A 20,405-nucleotide genomic window follows, 5' to 3' on the forward strand; every position below is an offset into this window, starting at 1 on the left:
CCGGAAGTTCCGGGAAGTGGACCCCAGGCCGGCCTGAGCTTCCGGGTTGGTCGCGCGCCTTCCCTCGGCTAAGATGGCGACTGACCATTCCGAGCCTCCCAAAGGAGAACTGCAGTTGCCTCCACCGCCTCCTCCAGGCCACTATGGTGCCTGGGCTTCCCAGGAACTTCAGGCCAAGCTGGCAGAGATTGGAGCTCCGATCCAGGGTGAGGAGCATGGGAGGTCAGGAGAGAACCGCGTAGTCTGAGAAGCGGAGCGTGGTTTTCCGGGAGACCCGGGAGGACGGGTCGGAGGCGAGCCGCCAGGGTCTGCCGTGGCTCTGCTGGCCTGCCCCACTGATCCTCTGATTTACCCCGTAGGGAGTCGCGAGGAGCTGGTGGAGCGCCTACAGACTTACACCCGCCAGGTAAGTGTTGGCGGCGGTACTTGAATATAGGCGGAGCTTCTGGAGGCCTTCACGCCCCCTCACTGCTAAGTCTTTATTCTTTATGCACTTGGGGATGCTTGGCCTTTTCGCCTGTTCTTGGCATTGCCTGCTTTGTTGTAATGTGTTTCTATCCATATTGCTTCGATTGGGTACCCAGCTCAAACTCAGACAGATAGCTGCTTGGTAAATATTGTTGAACGAATGGGAGAGAACTTCGTTTAGTGGAACAACTCCTCTTGAACTGACCTAGAGCACTTCTTTATTTTTCTGCAGACTGGCATCGTACTCAGTCGGCCGGTTTTGAGGGGGGAGGATGGGGACAAAGCTGCTCCCCCTCCCATGTCTGCCCAGGTAAGAAAGTTGTTTCCTGTCCTAGAATCTCTCTTGCACCAGCTAGGCCCATCTTTCACATAGATTGTACTGAGGATGCAGTTAACAGATTGAGTAGGAAAGTCCTGCGATTACATAATTGGGAACTTTTCTCTTGTGCAGACACTTATCACTTCTTTTGAGGCCTGCATCTCTAAATTCTACCTGTCATTCAAGTTTAAACTTGGGTAGCTGGAATCTTAACTTAATTCTCTTTGAGCTGAAAATAGGTACATTCTTTGCTCCCTCAGGGTAGCTCCCATATTGGTGAGACACTAGGGCTGACTTTTTTGATTATGTACTCCTTGCATTGGGGTTTGCAGTGGCCTGGCACAGTGGTTCCTGTTTATTTAAGTCTTCTCAATTTTCATGTCCCTTCTGATTCAGGATTTGATACTTTTTCTACAAAGATGTGGCTCTGACCTGAAATTTATTGATTCTCAATGTGGAGTGTGGAGTCCTTAGATGGTTTTTAGAGGTGTCCCTGAGCCTCCTGAAGTTGAATGAAAAACGTGTGTTTATGATTCTTTTCTGGGAAGAGTCAATACATTACTTTGGTTGATGTCCCAGAGTTAGCATTCTCTTGTGGAGTCATGTATAGTTTGGCTTTGAATCTTAGCACCTGGTTCATGATAGAACCTCTGCAAATGTTTGAATAGGTAAATGGTTCTTAATTTATTGTCGTATTATTTTTTTCTGCAGCTTTCTGGGATTCCCATGCCACCACCCCCCATGGGACTTCCTCCTCTGCAGCCTCCTCCGCCACCCCCGCCACCTCCACCAGGCCTTGGGCTTGGCTTTCCTATGGCTCACCCACCCAATTTGGGGCCCCCGCCTCCTCTTCGTGTGGGTGAGCCTGTGGCACTGTCTGAAGAGGAGCGGTTGAAGCTGGTGCAGCAGCAAGCAGCATTGCTGATGCAGCAAGAGGAACGTGCCAAACAGGTAGGCAGGCGGATGCTTACACCTGGGTCTCATTAGGTCCCTAAAGGGGGAGTGGAGCCTCAGAAAGCTGGATGATACTGGGGCCACATTTGGGAAGATCTCGACCAAAGATTGGAGGACAGGTCTTAGGCTGGAATAGGATCCCAGGTAGCAAGAATTGTGGCAGATTGGCCTGGGGGATATTGGTGCTGGTATGAGCTTGTTTTCTCTTTTAAGCAGGGAGATCATTCATTGAAGGAACATGAGCTCTTGGAGCAGCAGAAGCGGGTAATACCCCTCTCCCTAACCTTTGACCTCATGGTCCAGTCCAAAGACTGTCACTTATGGTCCTTGGTGTCCAAAATAAGATGCATCATTCAGGTTTTCCTTGGAGGCTACCTAATTCCTAACTAAGTTCCAGTATCTTCCAAGGGATTCCATTTTACCTATAGTCCAGATATTGGCAAACTACAACCTGTGACCTACTTTTGTATAGCTTGTGAATGAAAAATGATGTGTATACTTTTAAAAGATTGTTTATAAAAACAAACTCACATTAAGAATATGTGAAAGGATCCATGTAATAGCACATAAAACCTAAAAATTACCTTTTGGCCCATTATGGAAAAACTGCCTTAGAGAGAAGGCGCCTTGGAGAGAATGGCGGCAAATTTAGTCATTAGAGAATGCTTAGTATTAGTTGTTACCCAGTGGGTTACTCAGAAATATTAGAAAATAAGGATTAAAAGCCTAAGTTTTACATATATATATGAAGTAGAGGCTTTGCACAGATTTTGGCAATTTTTTAAGAAAAACTAAGTAAAGGATCTATAGTTCTAAATTACTTACTGCTTGGGTATGCTGGTGTACATCTGTAATCCCAGCGCTTGAGAGGTCAAGGCAGGAGGATCGACATGAGTTCCAAGCCAGCCTACATAGTGAGTTTAAGGATAGCCTAAACTGCACAGAAAGACCTTATCTCAGGAAAAAAAAAAGTATTGGGGAAGAAAATTCTCACTGAAAAGCTAGAAGACCATGTTTAGCTAAACAGTAAGTCCTTTTAAAAACTAGAAATTTCCTGGGGTTTTCCTTGGTGTTATTTCCATGGATTTTCTGTTGTGATGACAGGGCTTCTCTAATTGTGATCATAGCCTGAAAGTTGGGGGTGGAAGGGAGGTCAGAACAGGAGTGGTTCCTGATCTCCTCAGGTCTGTTACCCAGCTGAAAGAATGGATTTGCCAGGGGCTGCCTGCCAAACATGTTTTCAAGCTGTGTTTCCACTCCCCCTTCCCTCCTGCAGGCCGCTGTGTTACTGGAGCAGGAGCGGCAGCAGGAGATTGCCAAGATGGGCACCCCAGTCCCTCGGCCCCCACAAGACATGGGGCAGATTGGCGTTCGAACTCCCCTGGGGCCTCGAGGTAGGGCCCTGGGATGATAGGAAAGAACAGGGAAGACAATTTAAATGTTTTAAAAACATTTTTTTCCTCCTGGTACTGGGGAACCTAGGGCCTTGTGCAGGCTAAATATGCAGTCTGCCACTAAGCTTTACCCCAGGCCCCCAAAGGATGTTTAGGTATGGTGATCCTTCCCTGTCTACTGACAGCACCCAAGCGTTCAACTATGGGTTGACAGTACAACAGATTTTGCATCTAGTTGGTGTGGTGCTGTGTGCCTGTAATCCCTGTACTTGGGAAGTAGAAGCAGGAGAGTTGCCATGAGTTCTAGGGCAGCCTGGGTTATACAGTGAGTTTAAGGCCAGCTTAAACTACATGATGACACTTTGTCTCAAAAAGCAAAACAAAAAGTTTGCATCTGTACTGAACTTGTACAGGCTTTATTTCTCGTCATGCTTACATAAACAATGAAGTGACTCCATAGTATTTACATTTTATTAGGTGTTGTGTGTAAGCTAGAAATGATGTGAAGTGTGAAGGTTTGGGTAGGTTTTAGGCAAATACTATGCTACTTGATATATGAAATTTGAACATTCTCGGATTTTGGTATTCATGTGGTGTCCTGAGACAGATTCCCTATAGATAACAAGGAACAACTGAGTGGATCACATTTAAAAAGTGCACATATGGGAAATGTGTAGTGAATTTGCACAAACCGAATAACTCAACAGCCAGCATGGGGATCAAAAACCAAGACATTCTCAGCACCCCAAAAGCACTCCTGCCCTGAGGGGTAAACATAACCATCTCTCTTGATTTTTAGCAAAGGGAGTGTTTTTTTTTTAAAGGAGTATTTTGTTTCTTCTGGCATTGGACTTCTTTTTCTTTCTTTTTGCAGTAGCGGCTCCAGTAGGTCCTGTGGGGCCCACTCCCACTGTATTGCCCATGGGGGCCCCTGTTCCCCGGCCTCGTGGTCCCCCACCGCCCCCTGGAGATGAGAATAGAGAGGTGAAACTGATGATTTCTTCCTAGGGATAGAAGAGTGGTGGTTTGGAAGGGATCTATGTCAAGATTTTATAGAAGGGTTCTGTGAAAAGATTGGGAGGGTTTAGATCTTTTGGGGGGGGTGGCACACTTAGTTAAAATGTTTAGGTTTGTCAGATTTGGGAGTATTTCTGGGGCAGAGTTGGGATTCCCTTTAGGGGATGCTGCACCTTGTTGAGTTTAGTTGGTGTTGCTTACTATCTGTCTGTTGTTGACAGCCTTGATAGGAGAAGAGGGGAGGAAGTGAGAGGAGAAAGGGCACTGTGTCAGGCCCTCTGACTTGGTTGTGTCTGGCAGATCGATGATCCCTCTGTGGGCCCCAAGATCCCCCAGGCTTTGGAGAAGATCTTGCAACTGAAGGAGAGCCGCCAGGAAGAGATGAACTCACAGCAGGGTGAGTATTGGTGTGCCCTAAACCTTCAGGCCCAGAAGCTGAAGAGGCAAGGCTGCATCCTCTTCTTGTTTCCCTCCTTCCTCATTCCCCTCCCTCCTCTTTTCTGTCCCTTTCGTAAGAAGGGTCCAGAGAGTGGTTAGCTCTTGGCAAAGAGAAGTTACTGTGGAGTACTCTGAGGAGACTTGACTTCTACCTTCTTCCCTGGCAGAGGAAGAGGAAATGGAAACAGACACTCGCTCCTCCCTGGGCCAGTCAGCGTCAGAGACTGAGGAGGACACAGTGTCCATATCTAAAAAGGAGGTATGGAGGTGGTCTGGAAGGATTGTTGGTCTGGGTACTAATGTGACTAATTTGAAGTGTTCAGTAGAGACTAGCTGTTGTGGTGGTAATTTGTGTGCTAAGCATCTTTTTTTTTTTTTCTTTTTGAGACAGGGTCTTGCTATGCAGTTTAGGCTGGCTTGAGCTCACTTTGTAGCCCAGGCTGGTCTCGAACTCGTAACAATCCTCCTGCCTCAGCTTCCCAAGTGCTGGGATTACAGGCATGAGCCACCATGCCCGGCTTGTGTGCTAAGCATCTTGCACATATTTTTTATTTAATTTTCCCAAATCCCTTCAAGTTCTGAGTATTGTACTTGCCTGCGTTTTATAGCTAGAAACACAAGTTTTAGAGGTGCAGTAACTTATCCAAAGGTACATAGTTTGAGAGAGACAGGACTTTTGGAGTCTGTCTCCAGGGCAGTGCTGAGCCTTGAACTATTGTTAGGAGCAGGAGCTGGCGTGGAGCTTGCATCTGACCTAGTTGATTGTCCTCGTCTTGACAGAAAAACCGGAAGCGTCGTAACCGGAAGAAGAAGAAAAAGACCCAGAGGGTTCGGGTAGCTTCTTTGGAGAGCTCTGGAGACCGAGAGAAAGATGCAGCCCGGTCCCGAGGCTCTGAGTCCCCTGCTGCCGATGTTGAGATTGAATATGTGACCGAAGAACCTGAAATCTATGAGCCCAACTTCATCTTCTTTAAGAGGATTTTTGAGGCTTTCAAGGTAGCAGATGCACTCACTCTGAGGGGGCCAAGCTCAACAGGGAATGGTAGACCAGGCTGGGGACAGGGGTTTTGATTCAGGGCAGGGCTCAGAAACTGGGGAGCTAGGAGGGCTGGGACTCCCATGTGGTCTGCTTTCTTAGCTCACAGATGATGTGAAGAAGGAGAAAGAAAAAGAGCCAGAGAAACTTGACAAAACGGAGAACTCTGCAGCCCCCAAGAAGAAGGGCTTTGAGGAGGAACACAAGGACAGCGATGATGACAGCAGTGATGACGAGCAGGTCAGGGCCATCTCTCCCTGGTAGGAAATGGGATATTGGGTGCAGGTGGCTGGGATGGCTCCCTTGAGGAACCACGGTGACTTCTTACAGGGCTCTCATGACTTAAGGTTTGGGGTGGCCAGACAGTTTGAGGACCACCCAGGAGTCCTGCTCAAAGGAAGGGACCATTCTGTTCTAGGAAAAGAAGCCAGAAGCTCCCAAGCTGTCCAAGAAGAAGTTGCGCCGAATGAATCGCTTCACTGTGGCTGAACTCAAGCAGGTGAGACTCAGGATGCCTCAGCAAGTCCTGGATGCTAGCTAGAGACCACTAGAGGAGTCCTTCGCTCGCTGATGGGGTTTTCTAGAGGTTTTGCAGGCTTCGAAGGAAGTGTGGCTGACTTGGAGAAGGAGTCCTTTGAGGAAAAAGAAAGAAGGCTTCAGACCAGAGTGGTGGGGCTTCATAGAGACATATTGTTGTGTGTTTTCCAGCTGGTGGCTCGGCCCGATGTTGTGGAGATGCATGATGTGACAGCTCAGGACCCTAAGCTCTTGGTTCACCTCAAGGCCACCCGGAACTCTGTGCCTGTGCCACGTCACTGGTGTTTTAAACGCAAGTACCTGCAAGGCAAACGGGGCATTGAGAAGCCCCCCTTTGAGCTGCCTGATTTCATCAAACGCACAGGCATCCAGGAGATGCGTGAAGCCCTGCAGGAGAAGGTGAGGCTGGCTGGGCACAGATGTGTTACTGGGCACGCAAGTCTGCTTCAAAACTGGATTAGGGCTCCCCAGACCCATCTATTTGTTACTAGTATGGTTATCTTTCTGCAGTCTGGAAGTCAGCACTTTGTAGATCACCTTGGAGGCAGCAAGAGGGGAAGGACACAGGAATTAAGGGAAGGCAGACCTTAAGTCTTTTCCCATGTCTCGCCACACTCTGCCAGGCCTCTGTTCTCCTGTTTCCCTTTTCCCCTAACTCTCCTTGCTCACCTTGTGACTCCCTTCCCTTGTTCATTTTGTTGTTGGAGTCTCAGTAGTTGTATAACTTAAATTTAAAGGTTTTTTTGTGCTATCTGGAATCAAACTTACAACCTTGTGCTTGTCAAGCAGGCACTTAGGCTGCTAAGCTAAATCCTCGACCCAAGTTTAAAGGTTAATATTTTTTTCTTCCTTTTTTTTTTGTTTTTGTTTTTGTTTTTGTTTCCCCTTTTGATACCAGGGATTGAACTCATGACCTCGTGCTTGGCAGACAGGTGCTTGTGCCATGAGCTGTGTCTGCAGCCCTAGGTTAATATTTTGAATAAGTACTCATAGTCTGTGGTGCCACAATTTAGGAGCTGTAAAAGTACACATTGATAGCACCTGCCTGGGACCAAAAAACAAAAAGTGCACATTGATATCTGGCAAGTGTGAGGTTCTGAGTATAATTCCTGATACCAAAAAAGAAGTACATATTGAAAATTCTGCCTTCTAGTTGACCTCTTACCCAGTTGTTTTTAAAGGCAACTAACAAAATCTGGCTTTGATGAAGTCAGGCTGTCTAGAACTGTGTGCCCATGTCATGCCACTGGTGTTTTATTTAAATTTTTATTAGTACATCCACTGGTGTCTTTAGTGTACCATTGGGCACTGGTACCAGTGTTCAGAGGGTTTAAAAAATATAGTTATTGACACAGTAATCTGAGGCTGATTTCATATACTAAAAGTACTGTGTTCAGCATGGGTTGTATAACTTGGTTTTCGTTCTGGGGATTCAACTCCGTCTTGCACATGCCAAGTGTATGCTCTACCACTGAGCAACGCCTCTAGCCTATTGGATTACATAATTTTGAGCAATTTGAACTCGAATTTTGGTGACTCTGAAGAGTAAGATAAATGCTTCTTTTGATCTCTTTTGGGATTAGGGAGCCAGAACCTCTTTTACTAAGAGTTGAAGTTGGTGAATACCTTTTCCCCCCAACTCTGCTGCAGTGCTAAGGATCAAATCTTGGGCTTTACATATGCTAGCCACTGGGCTCCACCTCCAGCCCAAAGTTGATGAATACCTACTAATTTATGTCTACCTAAATTCTCCACAGGAAGAGCAGAAGACCATGAAGTCTAAAATGCGAGAGAAAGTGCGGCCCAAGATGGGAAAGATTGATATTGATTACCAAAAACTTCATGACGCCTTCTTCAAGTGGCAAACCAAGCCGAAGCTGACGATTCACGGGGACCTGTACTATGAGGTCTGGAAAGTGAGCAGGGGAAGGGAGGCTTGAGTTGTGGGATCCCAACTATGTAAGCATTGGCTGGGACACATCTCAAAGCTGGTAGAGGGGTTCTTAGTCCTAGAATTGTCCATTAACTTCCCTAAAACAAGATGGAGTGTGAAATTTTATTTAATTAAAAAAATTTTTTTTTTGTCTTTTTGAGACAGGGTCTCTCTGTGCAGTTCAGGCTGTCCTTGAAATCACTTTGTAGTCCAGGCTGGTCTTGTACTTGCAATGATCCTCCTGCTTTAGACTCCTAAATGTTGGGATTACAGGTGTGAGCCACCATACCTGGCTGGAGTGTCAAATTTTAAAATGAGGTTCTTTTTTGGAGGAGAGATGTAGACTGTGTCTTTGAAGCAGTATTGGTTTGTCATTGTTGGTGTAAGAGGATGGGGGCCAAATGACAGATGGCCTTTCAGAAACATTTAATATTGGGAATGGAGAAAAAGTTTCATTTTTTCCTGATCTTTGAAATATTAATCATATGACATGAGCTGTTTGAGGGAGAAGGACTTTGGCGATCATCCTGTCCTGTGCCCTCATTTCACAAAGGGGAAAGCAGGTCCGGAAGTCAGTCCTGCTCTCCTCACAGTGGCTTAATGACAGCACTGAGAATCTGGTCTTTATTGCTGCCCTCACTCTAGTTGGCATCTGAGTGGGAGCCAGGCAGCCCTCGTGGGGTTTTGTATTTGATGTGATTAGGGCACTTCTCAACCGTGCTCTCATGCCACTGAGCTCTCAGTGTGTGTCTGGCATTCCCAATATAGCCCACTGTGCTTTATTCTCAGGGGAAAGAGTTTGAGACGAGACTGAAGGAGAAGAAGCCTGGAGATCTGTCTGATGAGCTGAGGATTTCCTTGGGGATGCCAGTGGGACCAGTGAGTGTTGGTTAGCTGACTGGAGAGCTAGGAGAGAGGGTGGAAGTTGGAGTAGAAGGGAGAGACAAGGATAGGGAAAGGTGAGAGGTATCCTGTTCTCTTCCTCCTGCAGAATGCCCACAAGGTCCCTCCCCCATGGCTGATTGCCATGCAGCGATATGGACCACCCCCATCGTACCCCAACCTGAAAATCCCTGGGCTCAACTCACCTATCCCTGAGGTGAGTGTTATGCTTCCCAGAATACTGGGATTACAGATGTGGGGTAACATGCCCAGCTGTGCCTCTGCTTTTTCTCTAGAGAAGTTACTTTATTTTCCTTCTCTGTTTCTACCTGTCAGGAAAAAATAATTGGTTTTATCATTCAGAAATAACTAAATGTAATAATATTTGTGACTGTGTTTCTGGTTAGTTCTTTGGTAGTTATAAGGACAGAGAGAAATAATTTCATTGGAAATGGGGATGTACACCTGTAGTCCCAGCTGCTTGGGAGGTTGAGGCAGGAGTACTACAAGTTCCAGGCCAGCCTGGGGCAACATAGCAAGATGTCTCTAAATTAAAAAAAATAAAAAAGGTCTAGGTATATAGCTCAGTAATAGAGTGCCATTGGGTTCCATTAGTACTACTGTGGGAGGAAAAAAGAATGTCATAAAATTTACTATTTTTAAATAAAAAATATTAGATAAAGTATTAACAGACCACAGAATCACTAAATTGGAAAAGTGGTATTAAAGCACTTCAAGCACAAATTTATGTTCCTTAAGTGAAATAGATGTTAGCCAGGCCAGCTTTCTAAATGTAGGGAAAATCAGGCAGAAAAAAGATGAAGTGCTGGTTTTTAGGCTATTAGCATACCCCACCTTCTCTCCTCCCATCCTGTTGACTCCGCAGTTATGCTTTCCAGTGGTTAAGTCTGTTTTGCACTAGTAATTTTCAGAGTTCCCAGGTGTGAGTTCTCTACTTCGGAGCTTGGCTTTTCTGACGTACTTACTGCTCCTCTGGAGCTTAGGGTTGGAACTCATTAGTGCTCCCTCTCCTGCAGAGCTGTTCCTTTGGCTACCATGCTGGTGGTTGGGGCAAACCCCCAGTAGATGAGACCGGAAAACCGCTCTATGGGGACGTGTTTGGAACCAATGCTGCTGAATTTCAGGTATGGGCCATGATCTGGTGGCCTTGGTTTTACTTAATGAAGTAAGACTAGGTAGTTGTGGTGTACCTTCACTATCAGTGAATGAGACTGTGAAGTTTTAGTCTGAAAGAAAGCAATGCATTTTCTTTTGGTGTTAAGCAGCTCTCCACAGGACTTGTTTGTAAGCAGAATTATTGTCTGTTAGTCTTACAGCTCTTCAGCTTAATCAGCTTGGGAGAATTGTAGGTACTGAATAAACCTTTCTGAACAAATGAGTGATCTGTTTCAGACCAAGACCGAAGAAGAAGAGATAGATCGGACCCCTTGGGGGGAACTAGAACCGTCAGATGAAGAATCCTCAGAAGAGGAGGAAGAGGAAGAAAGTGATGAAGACAAACCAGATGAGACAGGCTTTATTACACCAGCGGACAGGTGGGGAAATGGAATCTGCTTTCCAGAGTGGTTTTTGCTTGGCAGCCTTCTTTCTACTCCATAGCTTTTCTTCTCTTCACAGTGGCCTCATCACTCCTGGAGGATTCTCGTCTGTGCCAGCTGGAATGGAGACCCCAGAACTCATTGAATTGAGAAAGAAGAAGATTGAAGAGGCGATGGACGGGTGAGGGAACCGGGCAGGCATTGTGGGGAGAACTCACTTCTTTCTGGCCTTTGGGTTGACTGGCTGACTCATGAAATGACCTCTTAGTACATTCTGTTCTTTATTTCCCTTTTCCTGTCTTTTGCATTCATTGAGCATTTTTCTTTTTCTTTTTCTTTTTTTTTTTTTTTTTAATTTTATTTAAGGAGAAAAAGAAAAAAAAAACAGAAAAAGGGTACAAGTTATACAGAATTTCAGAAAGAATAAACAATAGGGAATCACTAGTTAATAGATTACATATTGTTATCTTAGAAATAGTTGTTCAGGTTACAGAATTAAAGCATATAAAGTGGACTTTCAAACAGTGAGACTGCAAACAGTTTTGTTCAATGATACAACAAAACTCAGTAATATGGTTATCTATCTTATACACTTAAATATATATGCAGTTATATCCTTTAGAGCACTTTCTTTTCCTCTCTTTTGTACATTGACAATTACACATTTTGGGTTTTATTATTCCCACAGTTCTTATTACTTTTTGTTGAAGAGAGTAAAACCAAATGTGACATAACAGAACAGAGTCAGTCAAATCAAAAGGATGGACATAATAGATAATGTAAAAACAAAATACCAGGTGATCAACAATGATTACCATACTGCCTCTTGCTATCTTAAAAAGAATTGCCTATATCATCAGTTATAATAAAATTGAACAAAACAGTAAAGAATAAAACCAAAACATTGGAGACGTTACAGGACTTTAAAAGAAGATAATAGTCAACCAGATTGGGCGTCATAATGAATCTTATTGTCTTCACAGTTGTTGCCTATACTTTCAAACTTGGTACTATCAAGCAAAGCAGAATAGGGGAAAATCAGTCAAAACAGGATGGTGGGGCAATACAGGGTTTCAAATCAAGTTAATAGGAAATCAAAGTGAGTTACTATAATGTATCCTGCTACTTTTTATTTTTCCCTTAATTAAAAAGATAAAAAATTTAAAAAAAAAAGGAGATTGAGAGAAAAGAGGGCATAACAACAAAACAGCGCAAGTCAAAGCATAACCATTTAAGCAAAATAGTGTTTCACCACAAGATATCCTGACATAAAAGTAGTTACCATATTGTCTCTTTCCTTGAAATCTTTGAGTATAACTTCGTATACTGTAACACCAAACATACCAAGACAATGTAAAACCATTCAAGAGAATGACAGTATTACAGGGTATTTAGAACCAACTATCAGAAAATGAACTATGGTTTTTGTATAATCTCCTTGTCTATAAAAGTTTTTGCTTATATTATCACATAATAAAATCCAGTAAGATACAACCTGTTAAGACCGATGGAGACAGAAGAATAAAAGCTTGATGGGACTTCAAAAACAAGATGATATTAAATCAGCACTAGCTATTATGATGTCTTGTTTTCTCCAAAGTAGCTGTTCCTACCATCCAATCTCTGCCTCATTTCTGTTGAGTTCTTTTTTTGTCGTTTGTTGTCAGTTTGTCTTCTTCATTTCACTTTCTGCTCCATTCATTGTGGCCTCTCTGCCACTGTTTCTGGGATCTTGGTATTTTCCTTTTTTAGAATATCCTGCAGTAGGGGCTGGGGATTTAGCTCAGTGGCATAAGCGCCTGCCTTGCAAGCAGACAGTCGTGAGTTCGACCCCTGGTACCGATAAAAAAAAAAAAAAGAAAAAAAAAAAAAAGAATATCCTACAGTATTCTCTGTAGAGTTGAATTGGCGGTTGCAAATTCCCCTAGTTCCTCTTTATCCTGGAAGCACCTTGTTTTTCCATCAATTTCTAGGAACAGGATATATCAATCTTGGCTGGAGGTTATTATCTTTCAAAGCTTAAATTATTTCCCCCCACGCTCTTTGTGATTTGATGGTTTGTGCTGAGAAATCTGCTGTAATTCTGATGGGTGTTCCCTTGTAAGTGATCTGTTTGTTGTCTCTGATGGCTTTTAATATTCTGTTCTTATATTGGATTTCTGGAATTTTGATTATTATATGCCTGGGTGTAGCTCTGTTTGGGTTGTAGGTGGCTGGGGTTTTGTATGCCTCAGACATCTGAGTATCTTTACCTTTTGCTAAATTAGGGAAATTCTCTTGGATTATTTCTGTGAATAGTTTTGTAGTCCATTTGTTTGTGTCTCTACTTCTTTTATGTTCTTAATTCTTAAGTTATAGATCCTCTTATCATCTTTTAGCCTTTGTATTATTGCTGTTTTCTTGTTAGTTTTAAGAAGTTTTTCATTTCATGCTCCCACATTACAAATCTGCCCTCCAGTTCAGATAATCTATCCTTAGTTTCTTTCAAGCTGTTATGCCAGTTTTCGATAGAGTTTTTAGTTTCCTGGTAATCTCTTTGAACCTGCTTCATGTATTCTATGTTTTCTCTATTTTCTCCATCAAACAATTCTCCCCTTTTTTTCTGTTCTTCCATTCCACCATCTGTTTTTTCTTGGGCGGTGCTTAGCATTTCTCTAGCTGTTCTACTTATATCTTGCTTTATTTCATTAAATACTTTGCTTTTGAACTTGTCTAAGAGGCTCTGGAGATAGTGCTTTATGTCTGTTGGTGCCATGTTGGATATTGCATGTTTTCTTTCCTCATTCTCCTTTGCATTCACCTTTCCTGGATTAGTGTTCTCAGGATTGGGAACAGAGGACCCTTTCTTGTTGCTTTCTCTTCCTATACTTTTTGTTCCTTCCATACAAGAGAGTATAGGAGGCCCAGTTTTTTTTCTCTTTGTCTGTTACAGTTTGTTTGAATTGCACTGGCTAGGTGTTCCCGCCCACTGCAGTGTACTAGGGAGACATAGACCTGGGCAGCCTCTGCTGGGCCCGCCCCTCCAGGTCAACCTACGGAAGGCTTCACTGCTAGGGTACACCTCCAGGCGCTGGGACCTGGTTTGGGCTATCATACTGGGACTTAGTGGCGTCATCCAGGCCAGGCACTCCCCACCAATCCCACTTGAGAGGGGAATATGCAATGTCCTGTTCCAGCAAGTCTGCCTGGTCCCAGTATGTCCTTTGCTGAAGCCTCCTACTCTGTGGAAGGGTCCCCGTTCCACTCACTCACCGCAGGTTGATGCAGGGCTTCCTGCCAGTCCAGCTCTCAACTCTGTTCCCTGGTTCCCACTCTCAGAGTTTTCACACGTCTCTCTCCCTGCTGTGCCGATTCAGACACAGCAGCGGCAGCAGGAAATTCAAATCACGGTTTCCAGCGGCGCAGGCTCCAGCTTCCACGCTGAGATCTTACCTGTTCCTGTTATAGCACCAGGATTGTGTTTCCAGTTGGTTTCTCTTAGCTTAGTTTGTTCGTGGGTCAGCAGGGTACATCTCCCCCTGCTTAGGACTCCTCGCACCGCACCATTCCTGGACTCTAAGCGGGGTATCTCTCAGAGCCTCCATAGCTGCTGCTATCTATCCGCCATGTTCTCCCAGAAGTTCCATATACTGTTCGAGTATTTTTCATATAATTCTGTTTTATCTTATTTGTTGGCTTAGTAACTGTCTTTGTTAGAGGTCGCTTTACAGTTACAGTATCTTTCACTTTGAAGTGATACTGTACTCCTGGTAGTATTTAGAGAGCCTTGGTACTTGGCCTGCCATCTTTTCCACTCTTGTGGTCATTTTACTTTTACTTACGTTATAAATCGCACATTGTGTAATTATTATTAGATAGTTATCTTTTAGAGAGATTAAATAATTATATCTGAGCCCATGTAGTTACCATTTCAGTCTTCTTTAATTTCTATGTGTCTACCCAGTTTTTTTCTGGTATAATTTTCCTTTTGCCTGACAGGTGTTCCTTTAAAATTTCTTATGTGGGTCAGCTGGTTACAAATTCTTGCAGCTGTTGTGATTGTAAAAGGTTCTCTTATTTGACTTGTTTGGAAACAGGAATTTTTGTTGCATATTGAATTCTAGGTTGACAGGGTGTGTTTTCCCCTTTCAGTACTTCTAAAATTGCTTCAGCATCTTCTTTCTTGCAGTGTTTCTCAGGAGAAATCGGCTTTCATTCTTACCTTTGTTCTTTTGTACATAATGTGTCATTTTTCTATGATTACTTTTGAGGTTTTTTGTTTATTTTTGGTTCTAAACAATTTGAACATGATGTTCCTTGGTGTGATTTTTCTTCATGTCTCTTGGGATTTGTAGAGTATCTTGCTGTGGGTTTATAGTTTTTATTTTAGAAAAGATGGCCATTATTTCTCTGAAAATACCTCCTCTTTCTATTTTTACTTTTTATTTCATTATTCAGGGTTGAGCCCAGGACCTTCATACTGAGTATACCCATAGCTCTTTTTTCATTTTTTATTTTTTATTTAATTTTTTTATCGGTCCTGGGGATTGAACTCACAGCTGCCTGCTTGCAAGGCAGGCACTTATGCCACTGAGCTAAATCCCCAGTCCTTATTTTTTATTTTGAGACAGTCTCACTAAGTTGCCTGGGTAGGACTTAAATTGCAATCCTGCAATCCTCTCAGAGTGCTGGAATTGCAGTGTGCACCACATGCCTTGCTTCTCCTGTCCTTCAGGAACTGATTGAACAATCTGTTGAGTCTCTTGAAGTTCTCTATTCATTAATCTCTGTGTTTTCTTTTTTTCATTTTTTTGTTTTTTGGAATAGTCTCACTGTGTTGTTCAGGCTGTCTGTGAACTCACTGTGTAATCCAGCTGGCCTCAACTCAAAATAATCTTTCTACCTCAGTCTCCCCAGTGCTGGGATTACAGGCATGCACCATCATGCCTGGCTTCTGTTCATTTTAAAGAAATTTCTCTTAACTGTTTATTTCAGAAAATTTTATTGCTATTTTTTCAAGTTTGCTCATATTTCCTTCTACAGTTACTATTCTGACATTAATCTATTTAAAGTGATTTTCATTTCTAAAAGTTTGAAATACATTATTTTGAAAATCTATTATTTGCCTCTTTATCTTTTTGGATATGAGGAATACAGTTATAATAACAGTTTAATGCCAGGTATGGCAGTGCACATCTGTAATCCCAGCACATGGGAGGCTGAAGGAAGAGAATTGCTGCAAATTTGAAGTCAGCCTGTAGTATATAGTGAGTTCAAGGCCAGCCTGAACTACTGTAGTATGACACTGTCTCAAAAAGACAAACACCAGCAAACAAAAATCAACTATAGTAACATTTTAGTATGACACTGTCTCAAAAAGACAAACACAAGCAAAAATCAACTATAGTAACATTTTAACCTAGTTGTCTCTTTTGGGGGCAGGTCCCCCCCCCCCCCCTTTTGGTCTTTTGAGACAGAGTCTCATTCTGTAGTTTAGACTGGTCTTGAGCCTTCTTTGTAGCCCAGGCTGGCCTTGAACTCCTAAGGATCCTCCTGTGTCAGCCTCCCCAGTGCTGGGGTTATAGGTGTGTACCATCTCACCCTATGGGGCCAGCTTTTTTGAGGCAGAATATCCATGTAATCCAGGAAGGCTTTGAACTGTGTAGCCTACGTTGACCTCAAGCTCACAACAGTGCAATTGCCTCAGCCTTCCAAATGCTGAGATTATAGAGGTGTACCACTATGCCTGGCATTTACTTACTAATTCTAACATGGGTACCAGTTTTGGGTTGATTTCACTTAATTAATATTCTTGTTATGAATGCATTGTTTTGGTTTGCATACTTGCCAATTTCCGATTGGCTGCTAGACTTTGTGTAATTTACCTTGTTGGGCTCAGAATATTTTCATACTCCTGTGTATCATTTTCAGCTTTGATCAAGGGTATAGTTATTGTAAACAGCTTGACAAAGATCTTGCTTTTTGGGTTCGGTAGCAGGACTAAAGCAGTGCTCAGTTCTCCCCATCAGGAGGCACAAGGCTTTTCTGTGTACATTGCCCAGTGCTCTGTGAATCCAGAGGTTTTTCCATCTGACTAGTGGAAATCCACACCGTTCACCACCCTGACTGAGAAGCAGGCACTGTTACCACCCAGTCCTTTCAGTTGGTTCTTTCACTGGTTTTGGTAGCATTCTGCAAGCATATATTCCTCATTTCTCCTCTCAATTGCTGAGGAAGACCTTTTTTGCAGATATCTGGTGATTTTCTGAAATCCCTGGCCACCTTGGTCTTCCTGGAATTTTATCATCATCCCCTCAATTCATGGCACTGTCCTGGCTCCACACAGGCCCTCTGTGTCCTGTGGCTTGGAAACACTCAATGCAGCATGATGAAGCAATTGAATGGTTCACCTCATTTGTCTTCTGCCTGGTGGAAAGCATTAACTTTCCTTGATCTATAGAAACTATTTTCATGTTTTTTGCCCATGTTTTATTATTTCAGGCAAGAAGATAAGTCTGGTATCTGCTTTTCTTTGTCAGGAAGCAAATTTTTAAGCTTTACATATTCAAGGAAGAAAAACAAAGTAGGGTACAATAGACAGAGTATAGTGAGGGGGTTTGGTAAGGTACCAGTGTATGAACACTTTAGGTCTTAGTAAGGAGTTTGGATTCAGCTGAGGAGTAGATACCTTGGACGGTTTTGAGTGAAGAAGTCTTAGGATCTGAATTGTTTTAAATCTCCTAACTTGTTGAACATTCATTTAGCTCATTCTAAGCCATGTCCCCTGAAATCAGCACTGTGCCCTGCCCCTCATCTAGTCCTCTTATGGGTCTCTATGAATGAATGGCAGAGGCTGCAATCCTAGGTATCGCAAAGTTCCCTTAAAGAATCTGGGTGGAGGTGCCACCTATGGTTTTTGTTTGTTTTGTTTTGTTTTTGCTTCTCTTTCTGGAGGCCCTTTTTTTCCCTTTTGGGCTTGACTACTTTGTCCTTTGTAGAAGCGAGACACCTCAGCTATTTACTGTGTTGCCAGAGAAGAGAACAGCCACTGTTGGGGGAGCCATGATGGGATCGACCCACATTTATGACATGTCCACGGTGAGCACTTGAAGGATATGGCTTTGGGGGACTCCAAGGATGGGGTACAGCTAAGACTTCTGAGACATCTCTTTGGAGGTGACAAGATCTTGATCTTTATTTTAGGTTATGAGCCGGAAGGGTCCAGCCCCAGAGCTGCAAGGTGTGGAAGTGGCCCTAGCTCCCGAGGAGCTGGAATTGGATCCAATGGCCATGACCCAGAAGTATGAAGAGCATGTACGGGAGCAGCAGGCACAAGTGGAGAAGGAAGACTTCAGCGACATGGTGGCTGAGCATGCTGCCAAACAGAAGGTGGGCACTTCTCCGCCTGGGAAAAGAACTGGGAGCAGAGGCTGCCTTTTCCAGTGCAGTTTTGCCCTCTAGTGGTGAGAGTAAAGGTATAGTCAATGCCTTGGCCTTAAGTGGCTTCACAGAGGCACCAGAAAGAACTTACTCCAGTCTGAGAGGAAGGTGGGAACAGAATCTAGACTGAGTGCTTTTCTGTGACTTCTATGTTTGTGCCAGACTGCTCCCTTTGTTTTGGGAGTTGGGGTTAACTTATTTGGGGGAAGGGGGTACCAGGGACTGAACTCACGACCGTTGGCTTGCCAGGGAGGCGCTTAAGCTACTGAGCTAAATCCCTGGCCCCGGATTAATTTATAACCTGTGTTTTTTCTGTCTCCTACAGCAAAAGAAACGGAAAGCACAGCCCCAGGATAGCCGAGGGGGCAGCAAGAAATACAAGGAGTTCAAGTTTTAGGTTCTCTCTCTCCTCCTCCACCCTGACCTTCCTTTAGGCCCTTTTTCCGGATGCCTGGACTTTCATATATGGGCCCCCAAGAGCGAGCTCTTCTGTAGCTCCCAAGGACTTGTCATTTCATGTTCTTATTTTAGACTTGTTTTGTAAATAAAGCTGCTTCCCAAGGAAAGAGATGAATATGTAACACTCTGGATCTTCCCTCATCTCTTTTTAGCCCCTTCTACAATCTTAGAATGCTTAGAAGTAGCATCTTCTTGCAACCATTGGGCTGCCTGCCCCAGTGACCCAGGCAGGTAGTTGATCAGATGTTACAGTTGAAACTTCATGAAGCCAAAGCCAAAGGTGAAACTGGATGATTTATCACCCCTCCTCTGTAGGAAGGCTCTGGGGAAGTACCCCCAGGTCTGATTTGACCTTACTACTTTGTTCTTGGGGAATAAAAATAGCTAGTTTAGTGCCTAGCTGGGCCGGGGAAGTAACAGTGGGGTTGGGAAGTATAGGCCAGGTCAGGCCTTCCTAATTGACCTTGTAGCAGAAATTTTGAGTCCTTAACTATGAGAACATAGCTCAAAATCTTAATTGTCTTGGGTTCCTGTGAACCCTTGGTGTGTATATGTTTTGTGTTGTAGTGTAGGGGAACATACTTTCTGCAGCTTCCCCTCATTCTAAAAGTCTGATAAGCTAGACTGGCTGGGCCCACTGGGTCCAGTGGGGATTTGCCAGGTGTGTGTATGTGGGGAAATTACACCATTGTTGCACTACTAGGGTCTGTTAGTACACTAAGAGGGATGTCAAGAGGGCTAGAGGTTCAAGATAGTCGGAATGGGGAGAGGAGGGTCCAACAGAGGATGCGGAAACTGGTAGGCCTGGGGAAGATAGATAGAATTCCAGAAATTTAGAAAACACTGAAGCACTCGGGATCTGGCCAGGGCTTAGCTTACTTCTCCCTTGTTAGGGACTTTTGGTCCTTGGGTTCCTGAGTCCCTGCCTGCTCTTGGAACTCCCAGGCCATCACGCTCCCGGGGCCTGCCACTCAGAGATTGGGTTCCTACCAACTGGCTATTCTCTTTGGTAGTCAACGGAAAAGTCTCCAGGGCACAAAGCTGGGTCTGGGGGCGGTGGACAAGAGACATCCACGTCGTGCGGAGCCAGTGGCAGGTTTGGCTTTCACAGTCCTTCAGCAGTCCACTTTTCAAATGGGGCCGCACCCCGGAAAAGCGGGGTTTCCGCTGGCGGGATTGGCTGCGGCGAGGGGGGCCGAGGGGGGGATGAAGAGAGAAGTGGGGGTGGGGGGTAGATAGGCCGGCTGCGGCTCGTGTTGCAGGCTGGAACGTGGGAAGGACAAGCAGGCGCGCGCCAGCTGCAGACCCTCTCTGGGGCCGCGTGCCCAAGACGCCCGGCGCGCGCGCGCCGGGCCCCGCCCCTAGACGCCGGGCGGGGCCGCAGCCGGCGCTCCCCGCCCCTCCCCGGACACGCCCACCCAGTGTCTCGGCCGCGCGGGCCGCAACAGGCGGCGGCGGGCGGGCGCGAGGATTGCGCGCCGGAGGCCCCGCGCTTGCGTGCACACTCGCTGGCTGCTCGCGCTCGGCTGGGCGGGCTGAGACGCTCCGGGCCCTCGCCGCCGCAGCCGCGGGGGAAGCCGAGGAGCCGCGCTGCGTCGCTTCGGTCCGAGCTCGGCGCCCCCTCACCCCCTGGCTGGGCCATGGCTGAACGCGGAGGGCCGGGCGGTGGTCCTGGAGGGCCCGGGGGCAGCGGCGCTCAGCGGGTCTCTGGGGCCGCCCAGTCCCCGCAGCAGCCGCCTTCGTCTCAGCAGCCGACGCCGCAGCAGCCGACGCCCCCCAAGCTGGCCCAGGCCACCTCGTCGTCCTCGTCCACCTCGGCGGCGGTTGCTTCCTCTTCGTCCTCGTCCACCTCCACCTCCATGGCCGTCGCGGTGGCCTCGGGCTCCGCTCCTCCCGGCGCCCCGGGGCCAGGCCGCACCCCCGCCCCGGTGCAGATGAACCTGTACGCCACCTGGGAGGTGGACCGGAGCTCGTCCAGCTGCGTCCCCAG

General features: G+C 45.3%; 2 protein-coding genes across 5 annotated transcripts in view; both read left to right on the forward strand.

The window, feature by feature from the left end:
* Window positions 1-4: 4 nt before the first annotated feature.
* Sf3b2 (splicing factor 3b subunit 2) lies at window positions 5-18,537 on the forward strand. 3 transcript variants are annotated; one of them, XM_063227550.1, is made up of 22 exons: window positions 5-206; window positions 360-406; window positions 701-778; window positions 1,499-1,738; window positions 1,955-2,005; window positions 3,018-3,135; window positions 4,010-4,119; window positions 4,453-4,549; window positions 4,758-4,849; window positions 5,371-5,586; window positions 5,729-5,866; window positions 6,045-6,125; window positions 6,335-6,562; window positions 7,921-8,070; window positions 8,886-8,975; window positions 9,088-9,195; window positions 10,016-10,123; window positions 10,392-10,534; window positions 10,617-10,718; window positions 17,515-17,614; window positions 17,720-17,905; window positions 18,282-18,537. In XM_063227550.1, exons 1-22 carry the CDS (start codon window positions 74-76, stop codon window positions 18,351-18,353), a joined length of 2,688 nt encoding a protein of 895 aa, XP_063083620.1. In that variant the 5' UTR covers window positions 5-73; the 3' UTR covers window positions 18,354-18,537. The 3 variants fall into 3 exon arrangements, with proteins under 3 accessions (XP_063083620.1, XP_063083621.1, XP_063083622.1); XM_063227551.1 differs by having other exon boundaries at window positions 1,958-2,005; XM_063227552.1 differs by lacking the exon at window positions 1,955-2,005.
* A 1,307-nt stretch (window positions 18,538-19,844) lies between these two features.
* The window catches only part of Pacs1 (phosphofurin acidic cluster sorting protein 1), a 161,412-nt gene continuing 160,851 nt past the window's right edge, over window positions 19,845-20,405 (forward strand). Inside the window, exon 1 of one of the 2 annotated variants that reach the window (XM_063227549.1) lies at window positions 19,845-20,405. In XM_063227549.1, coding sequence (XP_063083619.1) covers window positions 20,056-20,405 — 350 coding nt within the window. In that variant the 5' untranslated portion in view covers window positions 19,845-20,055. The other variant, XM_063227548.1, reaches the window with a different exon arrangement.

This window comes from Cavia porcellus, unplaced genomic scaffold (genome assembly GCF_034190915.1).
Source record: "Cavia porcellus strain 051 isolate PalLab524CR breed Dunkin Hartley unplaced genomic scaffold, mCavPor4.1 scaffold_17, whole genome shotgun sequence".
In the NCBI taxonomy this organism is placed as follows: domain Eukaryota; kingdom Metazoa; phylum Chordata; class Mammalia; order Rodentia; family Caviidae; genus Cavia; species Cavia porcellus.

Bases quoted from the DNA above. Each gene is read 5' to 3' on its own strand.
- Sf3b2 (XM_063227550.1), top strand. From the start codon at position 74: ATGGCGACTGACCATTCCGAGCCTCCCAAAGGAGAACTGCAGTTGCCT. The intron at 207-359 runs GTGAGGAGCATG...TTTACCCCGTAG, and splicing joins GATTGGAGCTCCGATCCAGG to GGAGTCGCGAGGAGCTGGTG. The intron at 8,071-8,885 runs GTCTGGAAAGTG...CTTTATTCTCAG, and splicing joins ACGGGGACCTGTACTATGAG to GGGAAAGAGTTTGAGACGAG.